This window comes from Dermacentor variabilis, chromosome 3, assembly GCF_050947875.1.
Source record: "Dermacentor variabilis isolate Ectoservices chromosome 3, ASM5094787v1, whole genome shotgun sequence".
Lineage (NCBI taxonomy): Eukaryota > Metazoa > Arthropoda > Arachnida > Ixodida > Ixodidae > Dermacentor > Dermacentor variabilis.
In genome coordinates this window covers 127,639,744-127,663,152 of record NC_134570.1, presented here as the reverse complement: position 1 = coordinate 127,663,152, position 23,409 = coordinate 127,639,744, and the positions used below count along the sequence as shown (strand labels likewise).

The window sequence follows — 23,409 nt, the reverse complement described above, 5'->3', positions numbered from 1 at the left end:
GGGCCCTGAGACCTATTGCGCGTACGCTCTTATAACAGTGCTTTATTTCCACTGCAAATTTATATTGACACCTTTTTGCTACATATTTTAGGCACTGGTTCGTTGTGCGGACGCTGGCGGACGGCCACTTTTTCTCGCAGAAGTGTGTGCAGTACAATTTTTTATGGTTTCACTTGCTTTGGTGTGCCAGCAACTCTTGTCGGCCAATATAAATTGTAGTTTTAGCCAGGTAAACTGCTTTTTTTAACGCTGTCTTCTAAAAGAAACACGTTACTTTTGCCACAGAAGCCGCCTCTACAACATGAAGTTACGTTAGCAAATTTTATTGACATCGTGTCATTTTACGCACCCTTCTTGTTGGCGGAATATTGATCAGGGACAATGACCGAGGAAAACAATATTATAGGGAAATAAACCAGGTTTATTAACTGCTTGGCGAGAAGAGATGCAGATGACCTATGCATGAAATGCATTGTAGGTAAATCTAAGAATGCATAGACATATATCGACGACACGTATGTAAGAGAACAATTATCAAATATTCTAACTACACCGATTGAAAAAGTGAGAATTCCGGACCGGAATAAGCCTGTTTCTTTCAAAAGCTGCACCATATCCCTACGTGAACCAATCGACTTTCCGAGAAAATGAATCAAGGCAATTATTGGACGTTCAAATGAACACCAGTGTTAGGGACAAGATATTGCCTATATACTCAGACTGAATCGGGGACACCGGGGAGTATTTACCAATGTAATCTACGTGGCGTGTCTGGCGATCTCCTTCAACGTGCCAGCATGGCGAAATGAAGTAGAAACATAGTCTAATCGAATGGTATTTGCCATTCAGATCGCATTCGACTTCAGAATTCACTATTAAAAGTTATTGAAAAACCGTTTGCGTTCGAATATAACGAATGACAGCACTTTTGAAATTTTGAATGTGAGGGGTTGATGCAAGTGAGGACTCTTATTCCGAATTATTGCGCCGCTGGAGAATCTAGGCTATTGCGCAGAGGCGCACTAGTTCCTGAGAGATTAACGCACGTGTGCTAATCGGTTTTGCTGAGCAAGTTTCTAGCTCTCATTCAATATAAACGCCCCGTTTTTTTAATTTGGGGCAGTCTGTAAATCTGCGAACTTGACTCAGGCAAGGAAAATTTTTTTCACAGTCTCACCATGTCTGCAAGACTGCAACCCATTAAAACTGGGTGCCCATCATCACATTCATCTTCAACGAACACAGCAGATCTACAAATATCTCTAAGTGTATGTGAGGCATACCGTTCCTTTTAATGCTTCGATTATTGTCCTTATGATAGTGCGCCGCAGGAGCTGCTTAGTTGAGCGGATGTACAATCAGACCAGTTCATCCCACTTGAAAACCAGCACAGTTCCAGGTGAAGACCAATAGCCTTCTACTGGGACCAGTTGAAACCAGCAAGAGACCACTAGCTTTTCAACTAGGACCACATCAGACCATGCAGTTCACACCACTTGAAAACAAGTAGTACCACTTGAAAACCAGCACAGTTCCTGCTGAAGACCAATAGCCTTCTACTGGGACCAGTTGAAACCAGCAACAGACCACTAGCTTTTCAACTGGGACCACATCCCCCCAGAGCAGTTCACACCACTCGAAAACCATTAGTACCACTTGAAAACCAGTCACAATATTTTCACCTGGGCCGCGGCCCACATACACAACTTCGCTGGTCATCGTTCTTCACAGTGTGGAAGGGCACTGAGTTTTGTTTTGTTGTTGTTGTTAAGCGTGAACTGCATAAAAAATCTCACACGGCTTACGGGCCAACGATTAGCATATATAGCTATTTAAAACGGTTTTTGGCGCCCGAGGGCCGACCGCAATAGAAGAACCCGCGCCAATTACTCCGCGTTCTATTACGCGAGGAAGACGGAGGCTGAATGGAATGCTGCACTGCAGTTTTTTTTTTTTTCCTTTTTCGATAAGAATCCTTCCCGTCAATCTTGGTGCAGGGCGCCGGATGGGGCCGATATGTTTCGTTTGTTTGAAGTGCAGGAAGTTTACATAAGTTTTTTCCATCTGCGTTTCGCAAGACCTAATGATGAAAAAAAAATATGCGCAAAAATACACACAGGAGATACATGCTACTTGAAGGACAAGAAAATTGTTTATTCTCCAAAGGGAACCGCACAATAACATAGCAGAATGAAAGCCGACACTGCGGCCGCAATATACGCGCAGTCACCGAGCGGCTATAAAAATAAATAAAATGAAATAAAAAGAGAAGGAAAGGCATCTATTCCTAAGTGATAAATACATGTAACATCTAATTATAAACACCATTTGAGTGGTCTGATCCTAAACAGCAGCGTGCAAAGCAATACGAAGGACCCGCCGAGCAGAATCGCCAGCAGTTTCCAACGGAGCGACCTTGATGTGGCCCGCTCCACTTCGATCGCAGCGCCGCGACAGTATTTTTCGTCATCGCGCGCCTCACTCCAAAGCATGTGCCGCCACAGCCGCTCGCACCACTCAACGGTGTTACAATACTCTTCTTGAACTTCGAAAAGCATGGTACGCATGGACGCATCGCGCATGGACGAATGCACCCGAATTTGGCTCGGTTCGTATGTGGCCGTATGTGGACCTGACGAAGTCGAACTTGTCGTCAATCGTTCGCGTGCGTATTCGTATGTTATTTGTGAAAGTAAATCAGATATATAGAAGATGGTGCGAACAAAAGGTGTGATCGAGTGTGCCATGGCATCCACTGTGCATGCCGTCGGATCAAGTACCGTACTTCGGGAACTGCAAAATCCGGAGCAACCTTGACGATGACACTCAACAATCCCTCAGGACCAACATCACAGCTCTCTGCACAGGTATGGTTTTACAGCGAAGTTGTTTTAGGGAGTTCCACAGCATTTCTCGTGCATACGGTGGTTGAAAGCCGACGGCGACGCGCGCCTGCATCGAAGCCGCGGCGTGGCCGTATGCACAGCTATGGAACAACATCCAGCAACGGACACTGGAACGACCACACTGGAACGCGAACACGGCTACCGTACCAGTGCGGCCACCAGCATCGGTGAGAACGCGCAGCCAGGCGCAGCGTCAGTGAGGAATACTAACAGCCAGCAGCGCGTTGTGACAGATTTAACAGCTAGTAAAGACAAGAAAATCAACCTGTCATCTCATTTTTGAGCTTAAACTATTCAGTGACACCATGACAGGTCCGTGCCTGTCGAAGACATCATCAATGACAGATCCAGTGTGTCCGGGTTCATAACGTGGCCCAAGTTTTCTAATTTCCAGTTTCTAAGCTTTGTTTTGTGCTGCAACATACCTCTTTGTGTACACATGCCAGCTCAGTAAGGTTCAGCTTGCAGTAGTATGGTGGGAGCATGAGAAACTGTGCCCAGCTCCAGCTACCGGTGTATCATTCCCCGGCCTTTTACATCTACTGAAGAAGCTTGTCAGAGGAATGAGCTCTCGCAAACTCTACCACTTCATAAAATCCCTCAGTAAAGGAATATTATTGCATGGCAGCCAGTTCAGGTTCGTTGTGACCCTTAACATGCATTCTGGCTTTCGCAGTTTAGCATTGTCCAGTTCCTCATTTTCTGTGTGTGTGCAGATTTTTGTTCCTAAAAGATACACGAATAAGCTGAAGGCTCTACTCTGCTATTATACCCCTGTCACACGGGTACCCGCAAGCTCATTTAACTCCTTCATCTTTACGTCAAAGCAGTGCATCCTCCATTTTTTTCAGTGCCTGCTAGGCTGCGGAGAGAACAAAATGGATGTGCGGTCGGTCGGCAGGCAGTGCCTGATAGCTGTTCATTTATTGTTTTGATCCCACTTGACAGATACAGCATTTAGATGTGGTTGTTGCTGCAGGATACTGCCCTTCCACATTTGTTGACGCTTTGAATATTCTGATACGGTTGAAAATAAGGCACTCTACTTCACCTACATTTGGTATAATCGTGCAGAAACAGATGGAAAATATACTCCCAACATCCCCGTAACAATATGTCAAGCTGTCGCCATACATCCATACAGCAAATAACAAAACACCACTCATGGTGGTTGTGCAAATATCGACAGATGGCTGCTCTGTTGAGCTATATAAAATGTTTAGACAGTATGTTGTTAACATTAGGCAAACCAGATGAATAGGTCAGAATAAAGTTTGTTTGATTTTCTTTGGGCCGTGAAGTCGAGTCGGCCTAAATTTTTTTCCCATTCAGGGTTCATGCTTTTCGAATGGCATCATCCACAACAGTCTCCAGGTAGTCTTTAAGGCCTCCCTAAGCTTTTCGTTGGGGCACTCAATTTCACCAAAATGCAATCAAATACACGATATCTATGAGCATGTGAGTATGGTATGCTCATGTTGCACTGGCGAGGATGACTACTCTTGAAGTGTAGGTATTGGCAGTCGGCAGGCTTCTTATACTACAGTGTTGTGCAGATGGAATTTACCTTATTTTGTACTCTGAAATACAGAAAACTTATACTTGCTTTGGAATAACTGTGTCTGAATGAGATGGTTGAATGAACAGAAGTGAAACCTGCGATTAATTTTAGGATATTTGTTTCGTTATGTTGCCGGATGGAGACGTCGTCGTCCAAGAGGCTTTTGTAAATTAGGTGCTTCAACGACTGGGACGCACGAAAAGGATTCTTAGCCTTTTAAATGTTGCGCTATGGAGTTGTAATCATAAAACCGAAATTGATGTTGATATTTTGCATAGGTCTTTTGTTAAGTATAAAGAATAAAAGTATATATGTAAAAGTAAGGTGTATATATATATATATATATATATATATATATATATATATATATATATATATATATATATATATATATATATATATATATATATATATATATATATGTATGTATGTATGTAAGTAAAGTATATAAAGTAATAAAAAATATAGCCACGTTTATGATGACTAAGCATGTTTTTTTTGCATGTTTCATTTTTTACCATTCATAATCCTCATATAAAAATGCAAATGTCTCTGAAACATTTATTGACTATGAAATGGGAATTGCTCATTCTTAAGTAAAGACTAGTCAGCTACTTACAGGGCCTTTTAAAAGTATAAAGAGTGATAACAACGCTTTCCAAAATTCGTTCTTTCATTGTGCTGGTTGTATAATTGTGAGCGCTTCACAAGCCGGGGTAAGCTGCAAAGCATTTCTTCTGCAGCCGCTTTTTGCACTCTTGACACTGGTTGGTCGTGTTTTTGTGGCACTCTGTGCACCTTCCCTGCATCACCGAGATGTAGTGGCCATCAGTTTTCCTGTCCATGCTTCTTGGACCGAGGTCTTAGTTGCACAGCGAGTTTCTGCCTGAGGTGCAGCAAAGGCATGGCAACATGCCACCGGAAAACTGTGTGCATCATGACAGCATCAGTTCCCTTTGAAGTTCACATTGAAGGACCCATCCTTCAACTATAGAGCCACGTTCAGACCATTGCTGAAAAGGTTCTACCACCACCACTTTCTTCTTTAAGCCTTGGGCAATACCTGCCGAGGAGGCAGTCCATAACATCTGCTCCCTCCATGCCTTTGTTGTATTTTTTATCAGATATGGTTTAGGAATGTCTGCGTTTTTGTTGGAGAGTCGTGAGAAGTGTTTTGCAGTACGAACAGGATTATGGCTGTAGTGGTTCGAAGAAACTGTGACTACCGCATTGTTCCTCCATCTGCATGCGTAGACCGCCCTGCGACACTTGTAGCAATAAGCTCCTCTTTTTCAATATCTTTCGTGCTCTTCAGTGGACAACCACCGGTTCTCGTCTTGTACAGTCCCTATCGCTTGTATTGCCTGGTCAGCCAGTTTCGTCAAGAGACTGTCCATGGTAAAATAGTTGTCAAAGTAGACTTTGTGCTGTTCGGGCACAGGCAGGACGGATACCATATTGGTAGCAAACCTGAGCCCGAGAGGTGTCATGTCGCCCTTCTCCTTTCTCTCGCAATATACGAGGGTCATCCAGAAAATAAAGACCGATTAGTTATACAAGATGAAAAATAATATTTATTGGAAAAAACACTTCTGTTACATGAAGCTTCCTTCACTTCTCTGTGTAATCGTCTCCTGCATTTAAACATTTGTTGTATATGATCACGAGCTTCAGAATTCCCATGTTATGTCTTGGAAATGGGAGTGCAGAATTGCTGTGGACGAAAGGACACCAAGACAGGAAAGATGTTTACTTCCAACTGAGTTTGTTTTTGTGTTTGTGAAACAGGCCACCAGGAGAGTTATTGCAATGCGCTCACATTGAATATTCTGAATAAAATTAAAAATTTAGAAAGATTGCCTGACATATGAGCAGACGTCACTACATCAAATGACTAACTAGTGTAGGTTACAACATCGGCACATGCAAATGGCTTAAAAGAAGCCATTCCAAAAAAAAAAAAACGTGTCGGAGGGAAGGAGAAGAGGGGCGCGGTCTGTTTCACAAGATAAACTCTGTTGCAAGTGAGCATCTCTCCTGTCTTGGTCTCCTTTCTTCTGCAACACTTCTGCACTTCCCTTTGCAAGATATGCCAAAACAACAAGCCCAACAGCCAGTTCATTAAGCCAGGTGGTCACTGCATTCTCCAGCTCATCATTTTGAAAATGTTTGCTGCCCAGAAACTCTTTCAGCTTAGAGAAAAGGTGAAAATTGCTAGGAGTATCGTCCAGACTATAGGGTGGTTGATCAAAAATTTCCCATCCGAATTGATCCAGCAATTTTTGAGTTGCAGCAGTAGAGGGAGGGTGGGCATTGCCGTGAAGAAGCACAGTTCCTCCAGAAAGCATTCTGCATATGCAGTTTTGGATGGCTCACCATAGTTTTCCTAGTCTCACAGTAATGATTTGCATCGATCATAGTGCCTTGAGGCATGAAATCCACCAAAGAACACTTTTGCGATTCCAAAAGACAGTTGCCATGACCTTTCGTGTTGAGATGAAAGTGTGTTTGAATTTTCTAGTTTTTTTTTTTACGTGATGAGGAATGATGCCACTCAAGTGATTGGCGCTCGCTCCCTGGGGTGGTGTGAGACACCCAGGTCTTATCACCAGTCACAATCCAATCAAAAAAGGACTCCTTGTGTGATATCGGGTCAAGAATGTCAATGCTAAACCCATTCTCTTAGTTTTGTGTTGGTCACTCAGTTGCCGTTGAACCCATGGTGCATAAATTTTGTTGCAGCCGAGATGTTGCTACACAATTTCACCAAGCAAAGAATTTAAAATGTCTGGAAGCACAATGTGCAATTCATCGAGAGTTACGCACTTGTCTTGCAAGATTCTGTTGTTCGCTGCAGTCTTCAGGTATTCTGTGATGAGTGATGGGCGTCCAGGTTCAGTTTCATTGTGCGCATTTGTTCATCTATTGTTGAACATTTGACACCATTTTCTCACATTTCTTTTATTCATTACATTATCACCATTGACTGCTTTCAGTTTTTGGTAAATTTCTGCCGGTTTCACCTTTCGAGCACTCAGAAATCGAATAGCCCTCTTTATGTCGCAGTCTGCGGAATTTTCAATCACACAATTCATTTTGACCATTACACCAACTGCAAAAGGGCAACTTCTTGCAACCTCCACTCGAAGCATTATAGGCACAGCTATTACAGAAGCCAGTTGACCCTGAAAAGAGAAAGTATGTATGTGACAGAATTGTTTTCTTTTTTTTTTCAATAAATATTGTTTTTCATTTTGTATAACTAAATGGTCTTTATTTTCTGAATGACCCTCGTATCTCCATTGCATAGGGATACCTATTCGAAGAGCACATCATCTGAATCTTATAGCAATATTGAATAGGTATACCACGAATGAACATTTTGCATAAGTGGTGGCTGTAATAGGGCACCATTGACTTGTCGATACTGAGACTTTCGTGGAACGCTCCATTCTGGTGGAAGCATCTGGACATTTCGTTAACGTCTTACCCATCTTTTGACCTGTTTTTAATTGAGCATTGTCCATATCGTGAAAATTTTTCAGCTACTATAATCTATTGCAAGCCATGACTGTCGCAACTAAAGGCACACGGTCTTCTGCAGTGCTCCGGTACGAGTCCTAGGAACGAACAGCCTGCAGAACTGTCCAATGTACGCTCCTGTGACGCCCACCTCCATCCCCTTTTGGAGTGCATGCCTTGCAATCATTTCAGCCAGTGAAGCAAGGTATTGCAGGGAAATAATTTCGCTAAACAGCATAAATAGGCTCACGTTAGCTAGCTCGGGAAACGTGTAGCAACAACGGAAGGTTCTGGCTGGGAAATGTTTTGTGGAACGTAGCATAATCACACAAGTCTGCTCTAAGAGAGGGCTCTGGGGTTTTTGCTTCCCAAGCCTTGATTTGCCGAGATTTGCGTCCTTTCCCTGCAGTCAGTGAAGAAACCGGTGCCTCCGCGCTGGTTTCTTTTGTCATGGCTCAGGACTCGTACATTCAGAAAACGAATCAGCGTCTTCATCGCTGTACTGTACAACTTCAATGTGCCTGGAAACATCATCGGGAACAACTTCAGGAATTCTTTTTTCTTTTTTTTACCATGCTGCTCATCTATAATCTTGTCATCTACATCAGGTGGCAATTGGCATATAGATCCCCCTTCGTGTTCCTCATCGAGAGGGCTGAACAGAAGGCCATTTGCAGCTTCCAAGGTTGTAAAGGGTTTTACTATGACTTAAAATGAGAATTATTGTGTTGGGAAGAAGTATGTTACTACAAAATAAAATCAGCCCAGGGATGGGATGAAAGTACTGTGCCAATTGTGCCATCTTGTGCTAAACCATCAAGCTGTGCCAAGCTGCGCTAAAACACGAATTTCGAATGAAGCTTGCAAATATAGCAGGATGTGCTTGTTCAGGGGCAACCATACAGCTTTAGGTATTCGTTGGTTAGTGCTTAGCCCTGCAGTCCAATCCAATCCTAAGCAATCCAGTTCATTGTCGGTGTCTTTGGAGTGTGGTTGTGTTTGGTGCCGTAATTGTACTAGACCACAAAAAAATGAAAACCTTTTGGGCTATAGAATGTACTGCAAATGTTTAAGAAAAGTGCTCCGCATTTGCATATATGCAGACTAGCTGAAGATTTGAACTGGCACTCACTTCATGGGGGCGGTCGGAAAGAAAAGCTGTGCTGAATGAATAAGGTCACCCAGTCTGCTCAGCAGGTAGCTCATCAGTTTCATTATACATTTTAGCACTTGATTTTGTGCCCTGCTGGTACATCTGAGTCAATTTATGGGCAAGCGCTGTGTGTGTGACTTCTAGATCTATTTTGTATGGGGCAACCATGTCCGGTTACTGGAATAATGGTACGACACACCAACAAACGACCTGTTTGCTTTCATGAAAATGCTTGGTTACAAATATCCAATGGCAACTCCAATCAACGCTTAAATTTGCACCCAGGTTACACTATTTTCTGGAGGGCCACATTACACAAAATCAGTATTTTGCCACAACAGAAGGCAAGCAAAGCATGTGAATTTTTTTTATTTAGTCAACCTTAGCAGCCAAATGGTGGTTCTAATTAAAAGTTCAGCAAAAATGCAAGCCTCTGAAATCGCGTTGATCACAATGTGTCTTGCGCACATTGAGTTATTATTCAGCGCATGAAATATTGGTTGCTGCTTTACACTGGCTCTTGGCGCCTGTTGCATCACTGTTAATAAGCCCGAATAATCGAGCTTATTCAAAATATTGCTTGACAAAGCAGACTGTAAAGCCAGTGAACATTTTTATCCCTTTATTATTTTTTTCCAGAAATACCGTATTTACCCGAATGTAATGCGACCCCAATTGTAACCCATGGGTTGACTTTGGGATGGTGAAACTGGGGAAAAGATAAGAACATGATTGTAATGCGAGGGTCGACTTTGCGAAAGCGCAAGATCAAAGACTCAAGAACATGAATTTAACGCGAGAAAGCGAAACTATAGAACACGAATGTAACGCAGGAAACAAACTACTGGAAAAGTCGAGAGCAGCTTTATTGAAGTACCTGCAAACTATGCTTAATCTTCATCCTCGCCACTGATGTCGCCATCGTTGTCGTCATCACAGCTGGACTCCTCTTTGTCACTAGTTGTTTCCAACAGCAGATTGTCCTCACTTCCGTCGAGGGCATTGGAAATAGAACATCTCTTAGATGTGCGGTAGACTGTTTCATGAGACAGCCCGTACCAAGCAGCCGAAACCCACTGGGCAACAGTAGATGCACTCGGGCGTTTCAATCTCCCTGCAGGTGTTGAGGTAGATCCACATTCAATCCAGTCCCAATACTGCTGCTGCAAGTGATCCTTGAACCGCTTGTTCAAGCAAACATCCAAGGGCTGAAGAATGGACCTCATTCCACCTGGTGTAACAACCAAATGCGTTCGGTCACGCTACAGCTTTTCTTTCACGCCGGGTGTGAGGTGACCTCAAAAATAATCCAGCACCAATATTGATTCTGGATGCAGCAGTGCACCTGGCCTTTGGTCCCAAACGCTCGAAATCCAATCTGTGATGAGTTCCGAGTCCATCCAGCCTTTTTCGTGGCAGCGTACGACAACATTGTTCGGAAACGTTTCTTTCGAGATAGTCTTCCGGCGAAAAATTATGAAGGGAGGGAATTTGCGACCATCAGCCAAACATGCAAGCATAACTGTTATCTGATTTTTTTTGTTTCCAGTGCTTCTAATCTGAACTTCATGTTATCCAGACTTGTGCACTGTCTAACCATTGGGATATCAAGGTACACAGGGGTTTGGTCCGCATTTCCAATGTGTCCAAGTGGCATGTTGGTAGAGTGGCGGAGATCAGTGACACACCGCTGAAACGCGAGAAGTTTCAACTTGAAGTCCTCAGGTGGTAGTTTCTGACAAATCGAGGTAGTGCGTCGAAGGGAAAAACTGGCTCTTCGCATGAACTTCTGTATCCAGCTGCGCGATGCCTTGAATTGGTTTGGCGCCAAACCCACGTCTCGTATAAGTTCATGTGCTTTGCACTGAAGCATTTCAGTGCTCACACCAAGAAGCCGGGAGCGTTTCACCAACAAAGTCCGCAAGACGACACTCCAAATCCGGGAAGTGGCCTTTTCTGGGCCCACAGATTCTTTTCTATGACTGTTGCAATTGAACAACTCCTGGCGATGCTTCCTCCACCCCCTTATTGTCGATTTGTTGATGTCCAGGCTTCTTGCAGCTGCTGAGTTACTGACTTTTTCGGCAAGTAGAATAGCGTTTTGCTTGAAGCCAGCGGTATACTGAGTGTGAGAGCATGCCATTTTGGATGTAGGCACATTAAGCAGGCAGGAACAGACCAACGTGTTGAAGTGCTGAACAGACAATGCGGCTATGCACTGCCTGAGGAGTCGGTGGCATAGGTCACGTGATACTATTGTGGAAACAAGTGCCCAGGACGCACCGCCAGTGCCCCCCCCCCCCCCCCAAACGGATCGCTACGCCACTAGAATCACCTAGTGGTGAGAAAAAGGCGCATCCATTTCGCACGCCAATTGTTGGATACTCACGCGCACGTTTGGTCCCTCCAAGGTGACTCGTCGCTGGCGCATTCTCGTTGGTGTCGTTTGCTCTGCCTTTTTTGCGTTTGCACCACATTCGCGACTTGCCCTGGCCGTGGTTCGCGTATTGGTTGCCCGCTGAATTTGGAGCGCGTGACTTTGAAGGAGCAGGTCAATCGATACGCACGTAAATGCGGCACATTAAGCGAGCTTAATAATGAGTGTTTGGTGCCTTGCTAGCATTTTTATACCTAGTATTCGAATGTGACGCGGGGAGTGACTTTTCACTTCTATGTTTGGTAAAAAAAAACTTGCGTTACATTCGGGTAAATATGCTATCTTGCAGCTTTTTGTCGGCAAGCAATGTGAAATATATTGGCAAATGTGCCATGACCAGTATGTAACTTCTTATTTATTCTGCGGTATTCTGCTATCTCAACTGCAGGTCGCCAAGAATTACAAATTACCAGAGGGCACTATTCGAACGATGTTCGCTGTACCTTGATGGGTGTTGTTCATGGTGGCCACTGTGAATATTTCTTGTTCATTGTGCAAAAATATGCTTAATTAGCTCAATTTTAAAGTTTACCTATCCGATATGTTGCCAGTGAAAAACTTTTGTATGACAGTTACAAATGAGCGATAACAGCTTTCAAAACAACCTAGGATTTGTGAAGACTTTTTTAACAAGAAAGAAAGCCTGTTAAATAAATAGAAAGTAAAAATAAACTGCTCTGACCCTGACAACACTTCTTCTGCACACTATGTTGAATAGGGGTACTGCGAACGAGTGGCCATGATTTTTTTTTGACATGTCAGCAGTTTATGGCGTACATATACAGTCCCTACCATATGCAAAGTAGCGTGATCTTGGTAACGGTTTGCTTAGTGAACCATCACAAGACTGTGCCCCAGGTTTGCATGTTTGTAACATACATAGTGCACTGGTGACGATGTTAACATCTGAGACCACTTATATTACTTGTGTGGGGACACATTGTCGCATAGATTTTAAAAGAAAATTTTGTGGTTTTTGTGCTTATTATTTTTTTTGTCAGAAAAAGAAAGGACCAAACTTGACCTAGGTCGCTATATACGCTGTTATCGGTCATTTCTCGATGTATTCCACAAACTTTGCATTGGCACTATTTTGAATAAGTTATGTAATAAACGTTAGTTCACTACAATTAAGTATAAGTTGCCTTTGTGATAAGTGATCTTTACATTGCCATACTTTTTTGTGGTTATGCAGCTGACGCTATGAGCGCGAAGCGAGTATTTTCACACGTGAAGCGCGCACATGTGCCAGTGTCTTGCGCTCGGAGCTTGCGTTGCATAGCAACACCGTTGTCAGCGTTTTATAGCTATGTTACAGAAGGCACGAGTGCGATCCTACGGCTAGCAGGCGTGTTTTGCTGGTGAGCACGTGCTAGCAGTGCACTTATTTACTGGTCGCCTGTCGCAAACCTTCGAAGTTTGTGCGGCTGTTCCGGCGGCAGGTGTAGTACGTATCGTACAGTACATTCATGTTTTTGCAACAGTGCGACGCCATCTTGTGAGAATGTATGCGCTGTATTTCAGCAAAATACCTCGTTATCAAGCACTGCCCATTCAGTCTTTTAGTTACAGCGTGCTATTTAATGTACGGACGACTGTTACGCTCTCACCGCAGGCCACACCTGCGCCGATGGCGTAGGTATAGGGAGGTCCACACGCGTCAATCTTCAACGATTTCTGCATTTTTTTTTTGTACATTGTGTACTCACGGCACTTGTATTGTGCATTGGTAGCTTTCACGTTTTACGCGCTACCAGCTACCCATAACATATACAACCAAGCGGGCGGGGCAAGCCGCTTTGCGCAGAACGCAGAGTAATTTCCTTACGTCGCCTGACATTGCATAACCTGAGGCATAAGCGTCCTCGCTCTGTTGAAACCAAACATGGCAAAGCGTTTGCGTGAGTGAATCACGCTGGGCGCACCGCCACGAATGCAACACTGTCAATGAGGCATGCGCATCTCGTCTCGCTAACTCATTCGTGACAGGTGCGAGCTTGCGATCCGAGCCGCAGGAACCGTGTTTATATCTGGTTTCCACTTATGATGCCGCCCCTGATCTCTCGAGGTGAACGCTTGTACATGGCATGCACAGTGTAAACACCACTGTCCAGACTCCCCTGGCACCGCGGAGGGGGACTGCTGCGACGAGTCGTCGTCAATTTCGCTTGACGACGCGGACGGATCGTAGGCATACGCCTTTATCGTTCGTGGTCGTTCTGTAGGCCGCTCATCCAAGTCGGAGTCATAATCTCCACTCATGCTTTCACTCTCACTAGAACTTTGCATTTTGCACTGCGCAGCGTGAGGAAAACAAAACTGCGCAGCCGGTGAGTTCGCTCCGCGGCTGCTGAGTGTAGGTGTGACGTCAGATCCGCCGGCTTTCTGTCGGGAGCGCTTTTCGAGTGACGCGGTGGCCGCTCATAGAGCGTCAAAAATAAAGTCATCCGCTCAAAAATAACCCGAATAATGACTATATACTGTAGAAATCGTGTCTTAGGAATGCAATTGTGGGGCTTTCTCTATATTCTTCTATTTTTATTCTGTATCCCTTTAAAGCCTGCTTCACCTTTGCCATATTGCAACTATCTTTGGGATTGGCCCACTGGGGAGAAATTCCTGATCTACACAGCTTGATAGACGCACACAATTTTTTCCAGAACCTAGCCATATACAGCTTCGGTGTAAAGAAAATAAATAAAACCATGATGTCCATTTACCACAACAACATATACAGTCGAACCCACTTATAACAATATTCAAATGCTATGAAAATTCCATTGTTATAACCGATGATTGTAACCGGGTTGCATAAAAACAATCAAAGTGGAGGGTGGCGTAGCTGGTCTGAGAAAACTATAATGGCAGGGAGGCCAGCTCTGCTTCCCACCACCTACCTCCATCTGACTTCTGATTGTGTTGTTTCGTTCAACTGTTTAACTCTGCTTCCTGCGCGCTCCGATGGCATGTTGTTGACAAACCACAAGCCGCGGCTGTCTGCATTAAAGAATGGCACCGCTATAACAACTGCAAAAGGGTTCATGGGCGGCAAGTGACATATGAACTCGGCGGAGGCATGGCTTTGGTGGCCCCAAAAGGCACCTTTTAAAAAAATGCAGGAAGGTTGTTGCGGCAACATCTCGACTTGAGAAATCCAGAAAAAACGCTGAGGCGAGATTGCCACAAGCATCTCGCCACATACTTCCCACTGGCATACACGAGAAAACCACGTCTGTCAGCCTTGCTTGCTTTACGCAAAGCTTGCTGAAATTCTTCTCCAAAGGCATCCAGATGCTCTATGTAGTGAAGCAGAAGGTCCATTGCGAAAACAAGCCCATGAGGGACTGAATCATCTGCAGGACCTCCCACGAGGACACTGTTGAGGCAGCCTGCCCTATCGCGACAGCGCTGCCGTCGTAGCCAGCACTGTTGCTGTCCGATGCAAGCACGTTCCCGATGATTGCCTCATTGGGTAGAAGCACTTAGTTTCCAAATCTATAGCCGTGTGCTTTTTCACCAGCAACATTGTGCATTGCCAGTGATCAGCGGGCGGATCAGCCGTCTTTTGTTTCGGCGGCGAGTCAAGTGAGGCTGAGAAACCACGTGGCCAGGAACGATTTCGACGTAACCAGCAAAGACAAATGCGAGCGATTAAGGTGTTTGCAGAAGTGCACTGAATGAGGAGCCAGCAAGCAACATGCAAGCAGCGCAGTTTGCACAGTCCATTCGTGTTAGAGGGTAGCACGACGTAGAGCTATGGGCGCAGCCCATTTGTGTTCAGATGGATGGAAGGGCGACAGGAGACAGACGTGCAGAGAAGGCTGGAAAATGAGCGCCCGTCGGATGTTGGAGCAGCGAGCTATCGTGCATTGGCTCGAATTTCTCGTTTTCTTTTTTTCTTCTAGGCTTTCGCATTTCGCTACCTTTCAATTTGGACACCCAGCAGCCAGGCTTCATTGTTATAACCAATAATGCGGCCTCTAATCGTTGTAGTAAGCGAGTTATTTCACCATAGAAAACATACAAACGTTGACGGTGCAGGAGCTTCTCGTTGTTATAACTGATATATTCTTAAAACTAGTATCGTTATAAGTGGGTTTGACTGTACTAAAGGCAGTATTTACCATTGAACAGCTGGTGATGTCGCTAAAATTAAGTGGAATGTAGAGCAAAAGAGATTGTTTTGTTGAAGTAATATTAGCTCTCGCCAGTTTGTGTTGCGCTAAGCATAGCAATATGTGTTTGCTCATTATTGAATTGTGTCATCTTTGCAGGTACGCTTACTAAAGTTTGTCATCAGGCAATATTGGTGCACACAAGTTAGTTAGCCTGCATGCAATCTTGAACAGCTCATTGACATAAGGCTGCATTTCGAAGGACAGGGTTCAATTAAAGAACTGAAATATCTCAGCTCATTGGATTGCTTGTTCTACGTGAACCTGTACCCTAGCAATGCCAGCTGTCTTAAGCGCATCATTGCGGTCAAACTGGCAGCCCTTCTTAGCAGAACGTGGCTGAATAATGGCAATAGCATGGGCACTGCAGAAGTCATCAATGAAAAAAACCCTGTCAACCATAGTGTCATTAGTGAATGACTCGAACTTCTCTAATATTTGACACTCGGCTGTAATGGCTTTTTCTGAGGCTCGTCGACCAAATGCTTCACTTATAAAAGTTATTGCGCCGGCTGGACTTACACATAAGAAATTTTGCAGTGTATGCTGACTTGTACTGTGAATATGTCAGTCGCTGACATTTCACACATCGAGACCTTTCGACTGGAATTTCTGTACAATCTAAAGCACCTCGCACTCTTGCGTACTGTTCAAACTGCAGAGGCATATTGTTTAAAATTGCCTCCGTTGAAAGCCACTAAATGGCAGCTTCCAGCACTGCAGCAAGAAGATGCAGTATGTGCACAAAATATCCCTGTATGGACGAGATACTACACTGAAAAAGTGCACTGAGGCAAAAAAATGACATAGCCTGCTTGAGAACTGTGAGCACAAATAACTCTGTCCCTTATAGAAGCTTCCATCTTATTCATCTCTTCATTATACTCTACAAAGGAAACAATCTTTTTCAGATGCGCATAGTGAGGTATGCCAGTAAAAGTGTTTAGGTAAACGTCGGAGAGAAGCCTTTCTGTTTTGTCTGTTGAAGTCCAGTAAGTTAATGGATTTGTTTACCTTGGGCAAGCTGCACAGCTTTTGAAGTTGAACAAGTGCCCTTGCCATGTCTTGTTCAGTGACTCAAGAAAAAAATATTGGACTGAAATTGTTACTGGCCGTCACATCATTGACAGTTTATACAAAAAGTTACCTGCTGCTGTTCGTGTGTGTCCGGCAGTCTAGAAGTGCAAGAGCTTGAAAGGGGACAAAGCCACTCCTGCACGGGTGGGTCTGCAATGCACTGAATGTCAACTAAATTTTTCATACGCCAATGTGAAACATTTTCCTACAAGACTGTGTATACAGTCCTACAGTAAAACAAAAGATACTGCATTGCACTGGCATGCGCTTGCTCTAAAATTCAAGAGCAGAGAGAGAGATAAATCAGATGCGAAAGGTGGGGAAGTTACCTGGAAGATAAATATCCAGTTTGCTATTCTGCATAGGGGAAAGGGTAAAGGGAGACAAAAGATAAAAAAGCAAAGAGATTGACCATTTCCAACTGCATGAATATCAGAACAAGCAGTTTTAGCGTAAAATATGTGTCGAATTTCGACAACACTTTCAAGAATCCATTCCCCTTTACTCCAATGTCTTTCAATAAAACTTGGTGCTGGGCGAGTTGGTGATGCATTCTTTAAAACTGATGATAGCACTCAGTCTACATTCTATATGCTGCAAAAATTTCATTTGGACAGTTTGTGAGAATTGTGCAAGAAGTTGTGCCTACTACAAGGAAGGTCTCACTTTGAGTGCAGTGCTCGATGAGGAAAGTTTTCTTACGCCAACCATGGACATTACTTAGCGTGCAGTGTAAATGTACTGTCTGCTTTGGTTTTCTTGTACTCGCTTGTGTGTCACTTATGGCTCCACTCTTGGTATCTTTTTGTATTGTGAATGAATGGTAGACTACAGAAGGCAGGAGTAGATGACTGCTTTTTATATACAACGTCAAGAAAGGCACCGACAGATAGAAGTACACTGTATGAATAGCAGTTGTATAAACAGGGATAAAGTGCCTCATAAAGGCTGGCTGGCATTTCGATAGGTGGACCTATCTTTTTGAAAGGCTGATTTGCACATAGTGTGCTTTGTATATTAAAAGCAAAATTGTCTTGTGGCTTTCTGAATGAATTCGGGAGTGAAACTTTGCCTCGCCTGTTCAGACATTTAGTGCAAACAAGTACAGGTGGATGTATGGGACATCCAAAATGAGTATTTTATGAACGAGTTTGACGAAAGCAAAACAAAAATCATGTTTGGTTCCTCCCATTCAATCTTTATTTTGTCTAAATGCAAAATAGCTTTTTATCACCTCAAGGGTGTTCTTGCTTATTTCATTTGCTTCCTTTTGGAGCTGCACAAGCTCTCTGCGCAGCTCGATGGACTGCTGAGCATTTTTTGTCGCTCTCTCTTCTGCGCGGCTGTGCAGCGCCAGCACATCTTGCAAAAGTGATGATGGCTGCTTTTGCTTTCTGCTGCAAGGTCGGCAGCCGGCGGCAGGAGTTGCAGCATTCTCGTCTTTACAGTTTTCAATTGGAGGCGCAGGGCTGCCTTCCACACATCCTGTCCTGAAATGTTCATCTTGCTCTGCTTCCAATAAAGCGATGACTTCAGCGTCATCAGGCGCTTCATTAACTTCTGGCATCTGTGTATGACAGGAAAAGACGACGGCGCATACATGTAAACTCAAAGTGCACCTCTGCAAACTAGTTGCTGGATCAGCAGCATATCTACTTGAAAACCAGCAGACCAACCAGCCCCGTTCTGACATGTTACATGCAGCATGGTGCATGTCAGAATCAAGAGTTCTCTCCAGTTATGGCAACTACTGCTTCTAGCGATTCCATTTGAAAACAAATGAAATTTTTCAATGCAAAGTGCGTTCTGGCAAATCAGCTAGTTCTGCGGAAACCCGCAAGGTGTAGAAAATTTCACGAATGGGAAAAATTGTCGTCAACTCTATGCAACTTCGTGCTACAGTCAGGTGGATGACCATTTTTCTCTTTCACTTCCAGTGCCACCTAAGATACTGCTATCACAGATATATAGAATCCTGCAACATGGTTTGAGAAAAAACATTTCTGCTCTTCACATACTACAAATGTGCTCTCTACTGCTTACACATGCATGGACATTCTATGTCATATTTAATTTGATTAACAAAACTTCACTTCAAAAGATAATACATCTTAAGATTTTTGCATACGTTTTCACTTAAATTCGTACGCTCTAATGCATTTGTGCAAAAATGCATAATGAAGCACCTACAACTTCAGGGAGATGTGGTTCACTGTTCCACACAGTCGAGGTACATGTTTCAATGATGTGAATGTGCTATAAGTGGCTATTTTTATTGTTTCTCCTTTGAATATCTTTTGTGTAATGACGGGAAATCAGTTACCCTATTTAAATGTCTAATTGAATCATAAGTTACTAAAGTGCATACATGTGTTACAGTATTCTCACATTATATTAATAATTTATAATTTGCGCATTGTTTGTCGCTGTGCTCATAACTCTGAGGCACTTTGTTTGCATTTCTGTGTGCCTTGCCAAGCAAAGCTGCAAGCGTTTAGTCCAGGAGCCCCTGTACATTAGTTGTAAATTTGCAATTAAAGTACTATTTTATATGCGATAATGCATGTACAAGCTATTTTTGCAGGCTGCATACTCACTGACACTAGTTGACACACCCAGTCATGCTCACCAGCACTGTCTTGCGCTCAAAGTCAGTTCACATTTACTAGCACCCATTCTCTCATACTTGCGCCTGCTCGCTCTCGCCAACAATCACCCCCGTTAAGACTTACGGTCCACTCAGAATCACCGTCACTGAATTTCAGTCATACTCTAACTAGCACACATTAATATTCATCCTATTCACTTACATTCAAACACCAGTAGTCACTCCTGTGAAATGAGTGGGGTGCAAGTACGAGTGAGAGTACTTATGAGTGAGTACACCAACTATGTATAGCACTGTAATGATAAGCAGTTCAAATTACCTCCACGCTCTCCTCCACAAGGTTACTGTCGTTGACAGGAAGCATCCCCTAAAATGAGTGTAACTGCCAATAAAAAGGCCGCTCAACACCTTTCGAGTCTGTTGATGTGCCAGTGCACCTCAGCTTCCTAAAAGAAAATTTCATTTACTGTACAAAACTCCTCACAGCATGCAAATGTACTTTTAATAGAATTGCCCGCCTTATTAGGGGAAAAAGGAATTACAGTGCTATTTATTACAGATATGAAAAATTGCGCACAGCACTGCTTTTCGCAAGTTACATATCGCCCACCTCTCTGGAACTGTGCACAGAAAAGGTACAGAAAGGAACACTGCGATGCACTTGAACATTCGGCGGACTGAGAATGTGAATGTCAATATAGCTCAATTGGAATTCTTGGGCAAGTTCGTGAGTTCTGCTAAACATCACTTTGGGTCGCATAAAGAGACATATGACGGAAGAAGCCACACAGACTTTTTATGTATGTCCTTCCTTCACATGTCTCTTTTTGGGCCCATAAACAATGCATACAATGTGGAATGCTTAGTGTGAACTCGGAAGGAACGCAGACTTTGTGAAGTCTGTTGCGTTATCTTTTGAAGCAGTCAAACAGATGTAAGAAAAAGGTCGGCAAGCGTGCGGTGACGTCGAGAATAAAACGGGCACGCGGTTACGCAGCATCAGTCGCTTGATTTTCGCTGGCCAGCTTCCCTTTCAAAACAATAGAATAACCGTGTCATTAATGTGCGAGGACATGCGTTATCATGTTTCGACTAAGGCCGGATCCAAGACGCTTTGTCGGTGCCTCGGCCCATCCAAATCGCATGTCAGAGCAATATGTTCACTTAATACTGGTGTTCGCGATCGAGCATGATCCGGACTGAAATTCCCGACCGCGATTGACACTCCCATAGCTTTCGCAGAGCAGCCAATCGCGGCCGAGAAATTCAATCCCCATCGGACTCGACTGCGATCGATTGTGTGCCGTGTGACACACACGTAAGATTAGGCCCAACTGCACCGGCAGGCGCAGTGTGCGAGCGCTCATTTTGCATGCTATTGAGTTTACACATCGGATTTAGCCGGCATATAAGCACAAACACAGTCGCTATACACTATCACGACGTGATTAGTGATGTGTCCGTACTCATCGGTATTGCTTGTTTTCCAGCTTCTGGCGTAGCTGCTTGGCCGTGTACGGCACTTCGCCGGCAGGCAGGCGTGCATTTAGGGCTTGCGTCATTTGTTCGTAAATGCGCGCATTACGCGTGTCAGAACGCAGCGCGGCAAGATTATCTTCCCAAATGCATATCAACGACTCTGTTGTTGCAACAGGCCAGTTGACATGCCTTTGGGAAAACTTTTCGTCCGTCACCTTCGTTGGAGCCGTGCCGCCTTCGTCCATCTGCATGGATGCCGCCATCTTGTCTGTTAGCCTCATATACCTGAGCTAACTGAGGTGGCCAACCTCAGTTTGCAGCGACCATGGTTAGTGGAATAACCACAGTTGGGCTTTCCGTCTAACTGGGTGTAACTTTGGTTAGCCTGAACTGAGGTGCGTCATAACTGTGGTTAGCACGCCCGTGTAACTAGGGTATTAAGTGGGTCATAGAATTTAGCATTCATCTGGCTACTTATAACCTCATGCAAAAATATCATACCTCTTCGTTCAAGTGTCATAAAGCTATCGCAGCAGCAAGCAGATGCATGGCAGCAACTTTGCTGCTGCGTAGGAGTAGCAATGGCTGTGACCCACCAGTGATCCTCAATGCAGTGAATGTGTTAAAAAGCGTGTTCAAAGCCAGAAATTCTTTCAAAAATGTTATGACACATTTCTGTGGTAAAAGCTTGTTCAGCAGGTGTGTTTTGCAGTCAGCTTGCCTAACGTGCGCCATTTCCACCACATGCCGTTTTTTGATGTATTGGCATTGGGCCACACACCACACCCGTGGTATTCCTACTCACTGGTTACCTCAAAAAGAGAAGTGAGCATTACTGAGCACACTTCTGCTTCTGCAAGTAACGGTGACGAAACACGGTGTCGCTACAGCAGTAGGCGTGGTCAAAACTAATGATTCTAACTAGCAGGCCAGGAACTGGCAATGGATCACCCTCCGTGATGACAAAACCAGCTGCTTGTACTGTTGCTTGAAAAGAATGTGTCTATGCTTGTGCCGTAAATGGTTGCTAGTGCGACACGGCAAAGCAGCTAATAACACACAGGGGCTTACCTTTCAGATTGCCGCGTGCCACGACACCACCAACGCCATGCCGAACGCGCAAAGTGCTACATCGTGCAACGTTTCTCTACCCACAACTTGTGCACTGGATTGTATTGGATTAGCTCGATTTTTGTATGGCAGGAGATGCGAAGGCTCTCTGCACATAGGGTTGGTGGTAACTGCCGCCTGGCATTGGCAAAAAGTCCTCTTAGTTGCAGCCTCCGAGATTATACCGTGCTCCGAGATTGTGCGGTGCGGTGCGGTCCCAGGTAAACTCGGAGGCCATGCCTTGGCACAGCTTTGGAGCAGTTTCGCTCATTTGTAGCATGACTGTAGCAGCTTTGATGAACTGTACCAGCTCGGCGTAAGTGTAGCAGCTTTCCCATCACTGTGTAGCCAGCTGTCACTCCAGCCTGGCTGCTCGTTCCTCGTCCATCTCCTTGGCGCGGCGTTGGTTTATGGTAGTCCACTCCCTCTCATTGAATCTCTACAGCTGCTGTGGGCCTCTGTGCTCACTTGTGAGTTTCAGTGAAGCTGTTTGAGGACAGTTGCCAACTGATTGATGCTGATGCCCAAGCTCAAGTCTACAGGACTGCTCAACCACTCTGTTTGCAGTGGCGTCTAACCTTTGGAATGACATTTCGCTGAGTTCCATAGCAATGGCATTCACAGTTCTCTGGACTATCCTCTTACACAGAGTTCCTGATGCCATAACCTGCTGTGATAATCAAGTGATTCATCCAGCAGTAATATGTATATGTCAAAGCCAAGCAGGAAACCTGTGCTTTTTCATGAAAGTCATTGTGGGGCAGGGCACACGTTAACTGGAACCAGGCTATAGTTCATCATCACACGAGATGGAGCATGGATATCGGAGACATGGAGACCATCTATAATCATCTGATCTTCGTTGTGCTGGGGTGATAAGTTGTGTTGGCATCGGTGCTGCAGTCGAGATAAGCCTCGCCATATGCTTCCCTGTCCAGCAACGGCACATCTATTGACATTTCCTTTGCCGCACACAACACAAAATAACACCTTCACCAAAGTTCAACCTACTGAAACCGACAAGGTGTCTCAATGATTGCAACAAGGTTCACCACAGTGTAAGAGGAAGATTGGCTTAGCAGCAATGGAATACTGGTGGCGAGGGCTTTGTGAAAGGGACTTTCTTGCTCTGCTTACGAGACAGTAGAGACGTGTTTACATAGAAAGTAACCTTCAGACATGTTCCAATCGAAAGACAGATACACTGCCAAGTATACACTTGCCAAAAAGTTAGGGTCGCAAAACTGCACCACTACAAATAAAGCAGCATACAAACAATTTCTTTGTTGAGGCCACAGCCTCAAATCACTTCGTCAGCAGCAGACACTGCACTACATGCATTGCTCTGCTTTTTGCATACGATTGAATTTCCTTGGAACTG

At 44.3% G+C, this 23,409-nt stretch overlaps 1 protein-coding gene across 1 annotated transcript in view; it reads left to right on the top strand.

The window, feature by feature from the left end:
- Positions 1-2,479: 2,479 nt before the first annotated feature.
- Positions 2,480-23,409, top strand: part of LOC142576270 (uncharacterized) — a 184,453-nt gene continuing 163,523 nt past the window's right edge. Inside the window, exon 1 of the mRNA XM_075686317.1 lies at positions 2,480-2,867. Coding sequence (XP_075542432.1) covers positions 2,762-2,867 — 106 coding nt within the window. The 5' untranslated portion in view covers positions 2,480-2,761. The remainder of the gene's footprint in view (positions 2,868-23,409) is intronic.